At 43.6% G+C, this 14,535-nt stretch overlaps 1 protein-coding gene across 1 annotated transcript in view; it reads right to left on the reverse strand.

The window, feature by feature from the left end:
- Positions 1-542: 542 nt before the first annotated feature.
- Nmur2 (neuromedin U receptor 2) overlaps positions 543-14,535 on the reverse strand; it is a 15,751-nt gene continuing 1,758 nt past the window's right edge. The window contains exons 2-4 of the mRNA XM_031351905.1: positions 8,522-8,606; positions 5,128-5,253; positions 543-2,841 (exon numbers count right to left, since the gene is read on the reverse strand). Of these exons, the coding sequence (XP_031207765.1) occupies positions 2,567-2,841; positions 5,128-5,253; positions 8,522-8,606 (486 nt within the window). The 3' untranslated portion in view covers positions 543-2,566. The remainder of the gene's footprint in view (positions 2,842-5,127; positions 5,254-8,521; positions 8,607-14,535) is intronic.

The following is a 14,535-nucleotide window of genomic DNA, read 5'->3' on the forward strand; positions in this document are numbered from 1 at the left end:
GGGAGGAGGTAGGGGAGTGGGGAGGAGGAGGAGTGGGGAGGAGGTGGAGGAGTGGGGAGGAGCAGATGAGTGAAGTGTTCTGGGGAGAGTGCAGAGAAGAGGCACTTGTAACTGAGGTGTATAGGGTAGGGCTGTTCTTGACCACCCTTCTTAGTGCATTCAGTAGTCTGGCAGTTTCTGAGGTCTACAGGTTCTTTTAGGAGGAATGACACCCACCCTTCTGGCATCTAGACTGACCACTGGGGAGTGTGTGTATGGACTCCCACACAGGCCCTTAGTAGGCACTCAGCATTATTGATAGGAGTGTAAGAAAGAGGTTGCTGCAGGTGGCAGGGTCAGATGACAAACCTTTCCAGCCTCTGTGGGTTCCTGAGTGAGATTCTAGGACTCTGGTGGCCTCATAGACTTGGAGATTGCTTGTATAATTTTCCCAGGAGTAAGAAAGGATAAGCTCTTTGCTGTCAACTGGAAGGGGGCGGGCAGACAGTAATTCCTTACCTCTCAGTAAGATGGCAGAATTAGGGGAGAGAATGCAGAAATGTGCACAGGATAACCTTCATTCCGTTTTACTACTGAGGAATTGGTGGTCAAGGTCAGGGTCTGACATTTTCAGCATTTATAAAACAAAGCGGGAAAGTGTTGACAAGAGATGTCTTTATGCTGTGAAAATATACAAATAAGCATGTTCTAGGAAGTCTTTTAAGATCTATGTTCAAAAATGGCTTTTTACTCACAGAATTTCTTATCTATGTATCCATGGAGTTTCATGGCAGACATTGAATGTCTTTGAAAGGGTGAATTGCTTTTCTTTAAAGCAATAATTTTGTTATTATGTCTGAGGGGGGTATTGCTACACAAGCCATGGTGACTCTACGGAGGTCAGAGAACAACTTCAGGGGTTGGATCTCTTCCTCAATCGAGGAACTCTGATCAGCAGGCTTTATGCACAAGTCTTTTACTCATCTTTCCGGCTTTGTTTCTCTTAGTCCTGGACTCTGGCTTTCATTGCCAGACTTGTCCATCCTTCTAGCACTCTGAGTTAAGAGGTTGTTTTCACAGAGAATGTATTTCACTAGCAGTGAAATCCAGGTACGTCATTTAAGTATATTCTACAAGATCTATCACAGATGTAAATTAGTCAAAACTGTCAAACACCAATGTTTCCTTGAAAGTGCTTCCATAATGGCACAGGCAGAGCGTCAGAAGCAGACTCCATGGAGCATTTAGGCACTCACTGAGGGTGGGAAAGGAAAGGAGGGGCCTGAATGCCTGTTCTGGCTATGATTTTGATTTACTAGGCTTCTAGAAGATAGTATAGCTGTTAGCTTCCACACTATGGATTTATAACATTTTTCTTTAAATTTTTAGTATGAACTTAATTATTGTGGTGAGTGTTGGGGTATGGGAGGACATATGCCATGGTGCATGTTTGGAGGTCAAAGGACAAATTGAGGAGTCAGTTTTCTCTCCTTCCTTCTACCACATGAGTTCCAGGTAAGGAATTCAGATCCTCGGGCTTGGTGGCAAGTGCCTTTGTCCACTGTCATCCCTCCAGTCCTACACCACATTTCTACTTGTTAAGAAGAAAATAAATCTGCAGCCAAGTGGAGATGAATATAGAAAAGGCCTCTGTTTTGACAACACATACTGTGAGCTCTGCAAATATAGACGTGAGAGGGAAAATAACACCCAGTCCATTGCTGTTTTCTGCATTAATGGTAATGGATGGCATCCAAAAATAATCCTTCCACTCCAGGTTAATTATAAATGCTGATGCTACTTCCATTGGCTTAATTAGCAGTATTTCGCCTATTTTTGTGTAGGAACTCTAGGTTTAAAAAAAAAAAAAAACTAGTCCATAGCATTTTTTTTTTCAGAGTTAACCACGACTCTAAGTAGTCCATAATTACAGCATTACCAGCATTTGTTCTAAAAGCAAGTCACACGCATCAGAGTGAGCGGGCACAGTGCCAGCTCATTAATGGCTCTCAACCTGCTCGTGGGCCGACTCGCCAGGGGACAAAAATTACTTAGCCCTGATTTAGAGAGCTTGTTAATTTCTGTAGCATAAATATTTCTACTAAGACCGATTTAAGTCATCGCTTATTTGACAACAAACTTGCAAAAAGTCCTAACTATTGGAGGGTTAGGCTTTTGCAAGCAGTTCTGAGCCAGCCGCCAGAGTACCACCCGGTAGTTTCGCCTGCATCCTGGATTTGGGGGTTGAGATAACTGTATTGTGCAACTTAGCAACTCTACAACACCTTTACTAGGCAAAAATCGCCCATCATGAAAGCGAGACTCCCATGGCACATTCCAATCACAGTTACAGAAACTCACAATGCAGAAAGATGGAGTGTAAGGTCTGCACTGTGAACCCAGAGCGAAGCCTGAGTTTTAACATTAAAAAAAGTCACGAGTACATGGAATCTAAGGGCCTTATTACATGTCTAATGGCATGCAAGGAGGCAGAGGTGACAGAGTGTCCCTCCTTGCAGTGCTAGTGCATAGAGGGATGACAGTCAAAGAATCCAGGCCTTCCAAAGTGGCCTTCTGACCACTCCTTTCATGGTACCTCTCCAGCACAGGGGACGGTGGTAAGGTGGGTGTTGTGGATGGATGACTGACAAGGGAACTGGGGACCTGCATCCTCTGTCAGCTCCACAAGGTGGCATTCTGTCAAGAAGATGATTTTCTGGGCTGGAGGTCCCTGTGGGCGATGCTGGGGATGGCACCATTTGCAGGAAGGAGAGACAACATTCCGAAAGGCTGCCCGGAAGCGCCGAGACAGGAGGTTATAGATAATGGGGTTGACCGCAGAGCTCAGATAGAAGAAGACACCTGCAAATTAGGGACGGAGGAAGGTAGGGAAAAAAATGTAAATATTTAGCAAAGGCCTGGGAACCCTGTGATCACCTCTTCCGGAAGCAGTGGGGTGTATAGGACATTCACTGAGAATTTGAAACTGTGGGGAGATCTACCTGTGCACTCAGGACTCAAACACGGAGCGATGAAAAAGTCATGGTTTTTCCATGGTGCTGGGTAATGGCACTGACGAGAGACATTCAAGTATCAGAGAAGAAAGGCTTGTTTCTTCACTGGATTTTTAGTTAGGTATAATTTGGAGTAGTAGCTGTGGTGAGGATGGGTCAGTCAGTCAACACACTGCCCCTGGTGAAAGTCTCCAGGGCCACACCCCTTTCCTACCCACTCATGTTTCCCCAATGGCGCTTCCACTGAGTAATTATGATTTACCACTTATTTTGTCCTCCAGACAGCTTGCATATTGCCTTTTCTCTGCTTGTTATACATGCACTCTTTTCTTTAGAGATTTATTTTTTAATTATGTAAGCGCGCGTGTGTGTGTGTGTGTGTGTGTGTGTGTGTGTGCGCGCGCGCGCGCGCGCGCGCGCGCATGCCCATATGCAGGAGCATGGATTCATGAGTCCCAGTTTCCACAGAGGCTAAAAGAAGGCATCTGCTCCTCCAGCACTGGAGTTACAGGCATGAGAGAAACCTGATACTGATGGAGAGGCTGGGACTTGAAGTTGAGTCCTCTGTATGTACTCTTAACCACAGAGCCGTCTGTTTCTCCAGTTTCTGCATACTCATTTACTGTCATCTCCTGTTTTGTTTCTCTAAGACACCACTGTAGCTTAAGGGAGGCAGCTAGGATCGTGACCCTCTTCTGTGTTGGGCCCTTAGATAAACACTCTTCAGCTCCTTCTTCTGGAAAAGGAAGGTTAGGTACTCTGGCTGAAGCTGAGTGCTGAGAAACAACATCCTCCAGGCTGACTCAGTCATTGCCATAGCTGTCTAGAACTGTCAGCTGTGATTACCCGCTGGAGACTACACAAGGGTGTTCCCATTAACTTTGCATTACAGGGGAAGGATTTGCCTGCCTTCCCTCCAGGATTTATAGACAGTTAACAGTTGTTTGGGGAGAGAGTCATGAGGCTGAGTCCCTTCCCAAGGATCTATAGACAGTTAACCATTGCTGAAATATATATATATATATATATATATATATATATATGTATGTATATATGTATATACATATACATATATACATATATATACATACATATGTATATATGTATATATATACATTTTTTTTTCAGTGTTACAGCTGCCTGTAAGTTGCTCACATTCCTGTTAGTAAGCCTAGTACTCATTGCTTCAACTACACTCGGATGGAATCCCTTTTTTGTGTCTGGGATGAGGAGACATGTCTGTTCATTCAGGCACTGATCCAATGCTTACTAGAACATTCTGGAAACTTCAAAGCATATTGACAGATAAGGGATTTAGACTTTTTTTTCCCAAGCACTTCATAATTTTTTTTCTCCAATTGGAAGAATATAACTGAGGCAGGATTCTTGGCAAAGCTAGTAACAGGGATATACAATGATACCTACTAGATGCATTATGATACCAACTGCCTGTCATAACAGAGACTGCTGTGGTCATAAAGGACTCAGTGGAGGTGACTGACACTGGCTGGACCTTGGCATGTATTTTGGGTGCAAATGCTTGGAGGCAGAAATGGCGTTAACCAGGTAAATCTAGTGTATGAGCTTTCTCTCCTTTCCATCCCTTCCCCTCTCCTTCCTTTTGTCCGGAGCTGTGATGTCCCTAAGTTTCATATATGCATCTTCCCTTGGCTCTCTGGTTATGTTCCTGATAATCCAGAGCCCACAGAATAAGCCAGTGACAACAGAAGCTGGTGGAAGTGCCCTGGAGCTGATGCCATAGCTTCTCTATTTTGTATGAAAAGCTCCTGAACCTAAAATTCAATAGCTTAGAATTTTAATGGTTTTTATAGCCTTGTGCTTTTGGGAAAACCATTTCTTCTGTGTATGTCTTTGGTATCAAACACTGATGATCACTGAGGATTCCTGTTGTAATTATCACATGTAGAGTTGGGGTTTTCCTTAAAGTAACCTCTAAACATTTTTAATCTTTAAATACAAATCACCCATCTTTAAATACAAATCAGCTCCTGCTGTTTCCATAACAGAAGGCCAGGTCTCCAGATCCCCAGAGCTGTTTATGTAGTGAGCCTTCAGGACAGAGTGAAGGAAAAGCTGCTTTATAGCTGAGCTACCAAACCCACCAGGCCTTTACCTGATACCACGTGGATGAGGTTGAACACAGCCGCCAGGGACTCAGTCCACTCATCCACAAAGCTGAAGAAGAGCCGGTCCACGTGGAAGGGGGTCCAGCAGATAGCAAACACGAGGACCAAGACAACTGAAAAAGGAAGTGGGAGAGGGAATGATGGAGTAGACCAGGGAAGAAGACGATGCTCGCCCAGCCTTCCTTTTCTTTAGCAGGATTTCCCTGCCACCTTGGCTAAGTGATGATTACTATAGGCAAAGGTGACTCCAGAGTTAAAGAATATTTGAACATAAGAATTAGTTGTATGGATCTGGGACCAATTTTCTATACAATTGCCTGAGTTTTCTTTTGAAATGTATAGTTCTATTTTTACTTGAAAATTTTCTGGTTTTGAATTTTTCATAAATGCATGTAATAAAATATAATCATGTTTATTCCTTCTTTTCCCTCTCCAACTCTTTCCATATCCTCCAACATGCCCCATTCCAACTTAATGTCCTTTTTGTGGAGAATCCTCCCTTCCCCTTCCCTCTGTTCTCCCTTGCCTCTGTCCCTCTTCCTTACAATGGGCCCAGAGATGAACTGAAGTTGTGAGCCTAGATAAATCTTTTCTTTGCTATGTATGTCTTGTGTGTCCTGTGTGTGTGTGTGTGTGTGTGTGTGTGTGTGTGTGTGTGTGGTGTCTTGTATATGTTGTATGTCTTGTGTTTTGTGTGTGTATCTTGTGTGTGTGTATGTGTGTTGGGGTGTGGGGCACAGAGGTCAACTTTATCATTCCTCAGAAGGCCTGCCCACTTTGTTTTGAGACAGTCTCTCACTTTTACCTTGAATTCACCAATTCAGCAAAACCCAGGATCCACCTGTGTCCACTCACCCAGCCTTGGGATGCTGGATCACAAGCATCCACCTGTGTCCACTCACCCAGGTCACTCATCACTCAGCATGCTCCGATTCTTGTTATGCAGATGCTGGAGATGCTCAAACTCGAGTTTGTTCAGTAAGCACCTTACCAACCCATCCATGTCCCCAACCTTCTGCCTTTCGTTTTGTCATAGCAGCGCAAAGCTGTTAACACAAAACTAGAACTCATCAGGAGTTTCTCTGATCCTTTTGATTCTGTGATGGGCTGGGTAAGACAGAGAATCAGAACAACTGTAATCCCAGTGTTGGTTCTGGGAGGAAGACCCTGTCATCCTGAGTCAGAAGTGCACAGAATCTCCTGCTTCACATTTCCAGCCCCAGGGCAGGGATGGGTGTGCCAATGGTTTCTCCTTGGGACCCTGAAGAGCCACAAAGACAAGCCAGCATTTTTCCTCTTTAAGACGTTGTCAGATCCTTTCCTGGGACCGGCTGCTTGAAGTTTGTATCTGTGTGATCTAACAGAGATGGAGGAGGAGAGAAGTAAGCCTGAGGGAGAAGGGAGAGCAGCCATGAGCTGACACCTTCTGAGGCTGAGAGATGGGTACGCGATCTTCATTTTGCAGCTCTGCCCATTCTGGGTTTTCACGGAAACTGGTACCTTTGTTTCCTTTTGAAGTTAACTATTAGGGTAAGCTGTCTGCCTGTGCAGTGTCCTTCCAAAAATAACTGGAATATTTTTTTGGATTTATTCCTCAATAAAATGTCTTCTGGTCATCATTCCTGATTATGAATGATTATAGTGAAGGCAAATGGTCTACATCTTGTCATTATTACTTTTTTGCTCACTCTCTCTCTCTCTCTGACTCTCTCTCTGTCTCTCTGTTTCTCTGTCTCTCTCTGTCTCTCTGTTTCTCTGTCTCTCTCTATATATATACACACACATATATACATACATACATACATACATACATACATATATACTGTGAGTTGAGCTGGAGCTCCACACATATCAGGCAAGCACCCTACCACTGAGTTACAGCCCAGATTTTTTTTTTTTTTTTTTTACTTTTTGAGACAGGACCCTGTTAGGTTGCCCAGGCTGGCTTTGCACAGAGCCCAAATCTATTTTTCTGTGTGTTGCATGCTAGGAATTGAACCCAGGGCCTTGCACATGCAGGGCATGTGCTCTGCCAAGGGGCTTCATCCCAGGCTTGCTACTAAGATGATAACATCAGCAAACACTGAGAAGATCCTGATCATACGGAGAAGGAGAAACATAATGAAGACTCCCTGTCTCCTGACAATAAGACCCACCTGGGGATGAAAAACCTCAAAGAAAATTATTATTAGAGTGAAAAGACCAACTTGGGAAACTTCTGGTTTTTCTCCACAGAGGGCCCAGTTTCCATGAGCCATGGGATTTCTTTCTTTCTAAAGGTAGGTTGTGATTTGGAAAGCTTATGATAGGTTTCACGTACCTCATCAGTGTCTCTCCTAGAGGACTGGTGCTGTTTTTCCTAGCTTTCATTTTCATGTGTCCCTTTGTATTGCATGTATGGAGGTATGTGCATGTATGTGCATGAGTGTGCATGTGTCTGTGTGTGCATAGGCCTAAGGTTGAGTCAAGAATTGTCCTCAATCACTCATCCACCTTATTTACTGAGTCAGGGTCTCTCAATCAAATCCAGAGCTCACTGATATGGCCTGTCTCCAGAGCCCACTTACTCTGTAGACAGACGTCTGTTTCTGCCTCCCAAGAGGGGGATTTATAAAAGGGTGGTCACTCCCATTAGCATTTACATAGAGTTCTGGGGATGAAACCCCTACTCCTCCTGCTTTCATGGCAAATGCTTTAACCACTTATCTATCTCCCCAGCCCAGGGGTACTTCACTCGAATCCTTGTGAGAGAGGATGTTCAGCACCTGAATCTCTTAAAATAGTTTGTCTCTTACAAGTATTTGCCCTTCTAGTAAAAAGGCTATTTTTACTGATTTGTTTTTAAACAAGATGATGTTTTGGTACAACGTTCTGGGTGGAATAATTTACTCAGGAGAACTCATGACTAATTGTTCTTAATCTGGAATGAAAACATCCACAGAGTCTATGTGGCCATTGGGAGTTTACAATCTCCTGAAGTGAATTATAAAACATTGTGTGTGTGTGGGGGGGCACACGCGTGTGCATGTGCACATTTGTGAGCCCAGGACCCACCATGATCTATTCTCCATGTTTGAAGAGTGCTGGAGCACATATAAGTTCAGAAACCATCCCTACCTCATCTTACAGAAAGAGTGGGGTTCAGGCTCAGCGGTGTAAATGTGATTTATTTCATAGGATTTGGAAGGCACCTCAGCAACTGTAACCTAGCAAAAGGCTTTGCACGCCCAAAACCAAAGTTGAAACAAAACAGGCAGGTCTTAGAAGCTTCTGGAAACCAAGAAGAACATCTTAGCCAGCACCATTACGTCAGTGCCCAAGACAAAACCTCTGCTCTTATAAACAAAAGCGAACAAACATTAAACAAAGCAAGCAGCTTACACAGCATCTTGGTGACTGATTTTCGGGAGGGTCTGTGAATATTCACCGTCACTTTGTCTGCCTCAAGAGATTCATCTCTCTTCAGCTGAAAGAAAGGGAAGTGGGAAAGTGGTTAGGAAGAAAAGCCTGCGTTTCCCATGAGAAACTTTGGAGGTATATAAACAGCACTTAAAGAAATGTTTTGAAAAATTTAAACATCTCACTAGAGGCAGAATTCAATCTAAGTTCTCTGGACAGGGTTATGGGCAGGATACAGTAAAACTAAAGCTAAGTTTTTAGTGAGCAATTCCATACAGCTCTAATCCTGTAGTATGTTAGGAAATATTACACACCTGTGCATACACACACACACACACACACACACACACACACACACACACAAAGGTTAATCTTGAAATTAACAACAGCAACAACACATTAGTTAGGCCCTCCCATTCACTTATTTCTTTCTTTCCCTTTTAAACATCATTAGAGTCAAAACCTTATGCCATCTGATAGGAGGTTCCAGAAAACAAAATATTATGATCGCATGAGTGTTATGATCCTTGCTGAATGGAAGTGTGTTCTATTGCTGTGAAGAGACAACATGACTAAGGCAACTCTTACAAAAGAAAGTATTTAACTGGGAGCTTGCTTACAGGTTCAGAGGGTTATCCAGGATCATCCTGGTGAAGCAAGGTGGAAAGCAAGAAGGCGTGGTGTTAGAGCAGTAGCTGAGAGCTTTACATCCTGACCCATAAGCAGTAGGCAGAGGGAAAGAAACACTGGGCCTGGTCTGTGCGTTTGAAACCACAAAGACCATGCTTTCTAGTCCTTCCAAACAGTACAACAACTGGGGACTAGGCATGCAAATATATGGATGTATAGAGGGCATTCCCATTCAAAGCACTGCACTGTGGGCCTCATGGCGTCTTGAGTATGGTCATGAGCTATGTGGATTTGCCAGGGGCTTGTGCATCACTTTCCCCAATTTCCACCTTTGCATCTCCCATGCTCATCTCAGTGGAAAGGGCAATCACAGTTCTTTGAATCATATGCTCTCAGCCCCTTCTCAGCAAATTCCCTGATACTGTACTGACCAGCATGATCCAGGACATGCTGGTTTTTTGATTCTCCTGCACATGCTTCAGAATTTAAATGATAGATATTTTTCTTAATTGATATATAGGGTAATCCTTGAAGTAATGTAAGTTTGGAATGGGAACATGATATTATATGCCATCTCTACTAGCCTGTTTAAGACCCATCTCCTTCTGAAGATACAGAATCCATTGTCCTCTTCTTCCTCCTAAGGCCAAATGCACCAGAGAGCCGGGCTTTGTATTTGGTAGTGGATATTTCTCCCTTAGATATACTTTTTTTTTGTGATGTTGCACCAGATGAAAAGAAATCTAATAACTTGTGACTATTACATACCTCGAAGTGTTGTTTAATTCTCTGGCATCCTTCCCCCCCCCCCCTTGCTTGCTTACCAATATCAACTCAACTCTCTCTTAGACTGTTTATTCCTTTCCCACATTTACTTGGTAGCTCGGTGGGATTATCAGTTACTTTTCTTGTTGCTATGACAAAAATACTGAGCCAGAAGCAACTTGAGGGAGAAAGTGTTTGTTTGACACATAGTTTGAGGAGAGTCTATTAAGGAGAAGGAGAGGGAGTCACAAGGCGGGGGCAAGAAACAGATGGGTACATTGGATCCCAGTCAGGAAACAGAAGGAGACTGATGCTGTGCTAAACTCACTTCTTTATTTCTCCTTTTAATTCAGTCTGGAACCCCAGCCCATGGGATGGTGCTACCATCATTCAGGGTGGGTTTTCCTACCTCTCTGGAAATGTCCTCATAAACATGCCTAGTTGATTCCAAACCCAATCAAGACGACAGGGAAGATTAAGCTGACTTATCCCCAATTCACTTCTGGTCCTGTCACCAAGTAACCTACAAGATCAGACTGTCCCAACCCCCAGTTCCATAGTTAGGTAACTGGGACCAAGGGAACATTACACTCTGTACTCCTAGGAATGGAAGTACCCCCTTCTTCAGTGCATCTGAGGTAGAAATTCAAGCAGTTGCTTGTGTGGCACCATGAGAAAAGCCCTCCCAGTACTGCTGTGAGCAGGCTTTAAGCTCCCTAGAAAGAGAACAAAGAACCAGAAAAGAAGCTGCACGTTTGACAACTTTGTATGTTTTCCTGGATGAACTTTCACCCAGGAAAGAGAGCTATGTCTTCCTTGTGGACTTCAGGTCTAAGCACCCCTTCATGTGCCACCAGTCACATTGAGATTCCTTCCATGGTGGTGGCAGGGAGCCTGATGGGTCAACATGTCATTAAGTAGAAGGAAAACTCGAATTGTCCTACAGTCTCAAGCTCTGCTAGAATCAGCCCACTGAGTTATAAGGAGACATTTTCAAGTTTAAGGTATGTGAGAAGGGTGTGGCTGTGTGTGATGATGAACGGGCTTTTGTGAGGAGCAGTGAGCTCTCTGGGCTGCAAATTATCCCGAGGGGACACTTTAGAGACAGTCTTTAAAGTTGGAAAATTTAGAGAATGGCCCATTAAAGGTCACCTTGACAGCTCCACAAATCCATATCCCATTTCTCTAAAGTGCACAAGCTCCTTAATGTCAGGCAGTTTACAGGAACACCTGAGTGCCAGGTATCCACCTATATAGTTAACATGTCCTCCTGTCTCTTGGACTTAGTAGTGACCTCTACATAAAGTTTGTTTTGACCCTTTAGATACATCTGGAACCTGGAAAGAACTGAGGGACTCCTGCAGTGAAGTAGAAATAAGAAGGTGTGGTGGTGAGGGTGCTTATTCCTAAGATGATGAACAAGCCAGTGCAGGGCGAGCGGTACTCTATGCATGGTAGATTATTGGCATTCTAATGATTCTGATTATAATTCCACCCCATCTCAAAAGACATGCATAAATTAAAATATCTGAGGACAACTATTTGTATTCCCCTTATGAGGATTACGGAGCCTCATCTGGGAGAAGCTCCTTCTTCTAACTCAGCTGTGTTTACTTGACAGATGTTAGCCTGCATTTCAGCTGTCAACTGGGCAAAACCTAGAGTCACCCAGGAAAAGGGACCCTCAATGGAAGAATTGCTCAGATCAGACTGTACCTTAAGGCTTCTTCCTTCCCTTTAATTAAAAAAAAAAAAGTATATGGGTGTTTTGCCTTCATGTGTGAGTGCCTGCTGCCTGTACAAGCCAAAAAAGGGCATTGGTTCTCCTGAACTGGAGTTATAGACAGTTAGAATCTACCATGTGGGTACTGGGAATTGAACCTGGACCCCTGGAAAAAACACCAGTGCCCTTAATCACTGAGCCATCTCCCTAGCCCTTGTGAAGCATTTTCATAATTGCTAATTGATGTGTGAGGGTTGTCCAGCCCACTGTATGTGGTGCCATCCCTAAGCAGGTTTGCCTCAGCTGTATAAAATTGGTAGCTGTGCAAGCTATGAGGAGTAAGCCAATGAGCAGAATCCTTCTATGGTTCCTGCTTCAGTTCTGCCTCAAATTCCTTTGATGATGGACATAACCTTTTAAAAATATTTTCTTTTATTTATTTTATATTATGGATATAATTGTGTGCCTGACTGGTGTCAGAAAAAGTCAGAAGGTGGCATCAAATCCTCTGGAACTGGAATCACAGGCAGTTGTGAGCTGCCTTGTGGGTGCTTGGAATTGAACCTAAGTTTCCTGAAAGGACAGTGGACAGTGCAGTGTTCTTTAATTTCTGAGCCATCTCCCTAGCTCTGGACTTTAAACTGAAATAAACCCTCCCTCCTCCAGTCATTTTTTAAAAAGTATATGTGTGTGTATGCATGTGCATGTGAGCATGTACATCTCTATGTATATGCCTGAGTAAGTATGTGAGTAAATGTGTTGATATACATTTTTCTGATCTATACCTATTTGTCTGTCTGTCTGTCTTTCAGTTTTTCTGTCAGATCATTCATCCATCCATCCATACATCCAGTCATGTTTTTCTGTACATCCCTTCCTTCCTTCCTTCCTTCCTTCCTTCCTTCCTTCCTTCCTTCCTTCTTTCCTTCCTTCCTCCCTTCCTCCCTTCCTTCCTCCCTCCCTCCCTTCTTTCCTTTCTTCCTTTAATCCGTCATCTGTCTCTCTGTGCATCCATCTCTATACATCCTGTCCATCTGTTCATCCATCCATCATCTATCCATTTATTATTCATCCATCCACTATCTTGATCGTTCATAGTCTGTCTGGCACTGTTGATTTTTATGCAGTTCATACACGTGCCCTCATCAACATAAAATCTTGTGTGAGATACGTGGGTTAGGCTAGACTTTGTCAGTAATTTCCCTTGGATGGATGGGAAGCTACTCTTGGGTCCTTGCTTTTCACCTCCATGGTTTTCTAAACTTGAAGAGCACCTTTATGGAAATTCATGTCCTGGAATGAGGGGGCATCAGTGAGTGCTCAGCTTTGAACACACACAGGCTTCTTTTGCCCTGTGTCTTCCTCTGACTGCCTTCTGAAGGTAGAGGCAACCAGACTCAACCGCAACTCTACACTTCTCAGAAGACCCAATAACTCAACTACCATTAGGGCTTGGGCCTCTTTAAATCGTGAACATTCAAAGGACCTTTGAAGCCATGTTTCCAAATCTTTTATCTTTAATGTAGAGAAGCCGAAGCCCAGTAATGAGGGAGGTAATTGAGCCTTATCTCCTGACTGTGGGAGATAGTTTGGGAGAAGTCAGTGAACTGAAGGGTCTACACAGAATTATAAATTATAATTGAAGGAAATGACTGGAAGCCATGACATCTACACCAGAGGCAGAACAGCTAGGGCTTCTAGAAGTTCTCCTCCAGGGAAGGGTGCTTGAAGCTTGACTGACAGGGTGAACAAGAGTCAAAGAGGCGAAGGAAGCATGGTGGTGGATGGCAGGAACCTTCCAGGGAAAGGAGCCCAAAGGTTGTGGTGCCTGTGGCACTGAAGGGACTTGCTTCGCCAGACTGCTGGTGTAAGACTGTTTAAATTTTCAGAATGACAAGTCAGACATCTCCTTTCTTAGTAACCCTCTGGTCCACTCACATCTACTTCATCTCTTCTGAAACAGGCTGTCATCAACTGCATTACTCACACAAAACAGGAGGGCTATTATCTGAGCTGCCACCAGCTTGGGATATAGACACTGTGGATTCATGTGAGGGGAACCAAATGAAACTTAAAGAAAAACCTTAGAGGAATCTGTTTGCTGTTAAACTTAGGCATTTTCCCCCAAACTCATACAAGACAAATGACTGTTTAGCATTGAACAATAATATATTGCTACAGTTGGGGAGTGGGGGTAAGAAGGTCTTATGGGATGTGTGATATTTGGAAATGTATGGAAGTATTTTTCTCTGGGTTAGATACATAGGACATTCTGGTACTGTGATACTGAGCTGGATACAGTGACACAGATCTTAGGGAAAATACCACCGCTCTCTGCCTGGTCAGATTCATTCCCGTTCCTACACGTCTATGACACTCATATATGCTCTTCCTACTCGGGCCTGGCCACTCATTTTAGGGCCAGTAAATAGTAAGTAAGATCCTCTTTGTTGATAACTGCCTTTCTCAGAGATAGACTGGAGTGGGACTCTGCATCCAGAGCCAGAGTGCCAGACGATGTGATGGGATGTGTGTGCTTATTTCTTTCATTTATAGCTTCTGTCTATCTCCTTCATTGTCTCTTTGCCTTTTAAAAAAGAACCACAGAATGTTAGAGCAGGAAGAAGCCTTGGAAATGATGTGATGTGACCTTTTCATTCTCCAAATGGGAAAGCAATTCCAGCAGAATTGTGTGTGGCTTGCCTAAAGGCGTACGTCAGCCGAGACCCGAGAGGCTAAATAAGCCTGGAACAGTTTACTGCACGAACCGCTTCCTTGAGTGAATACAAAACTGTCATGGTGAGGACTCACACCTATGAATTTGGGTACAGCAAACAGCCGGAAGTATACAGATTCACGCCTACATTTCTCAAAAAAA

Source organism: Mastomys coucha, unplaced genomic scaffold (genome assembly GCF_008632895.1).
Source record: "Mastomys coucha isolate ucsf_1 unplaced genomic scaffold, UCSF_Mcou_1 pScaffold5, whole genome shotgun sequence".
In the NCBI taxonomy this organism is placed as follows: Eukaryota; Metazoa; Chordata; class Mammalia; order Rodentia; family Muridae; genus Mastomys; species Mastomys coucha.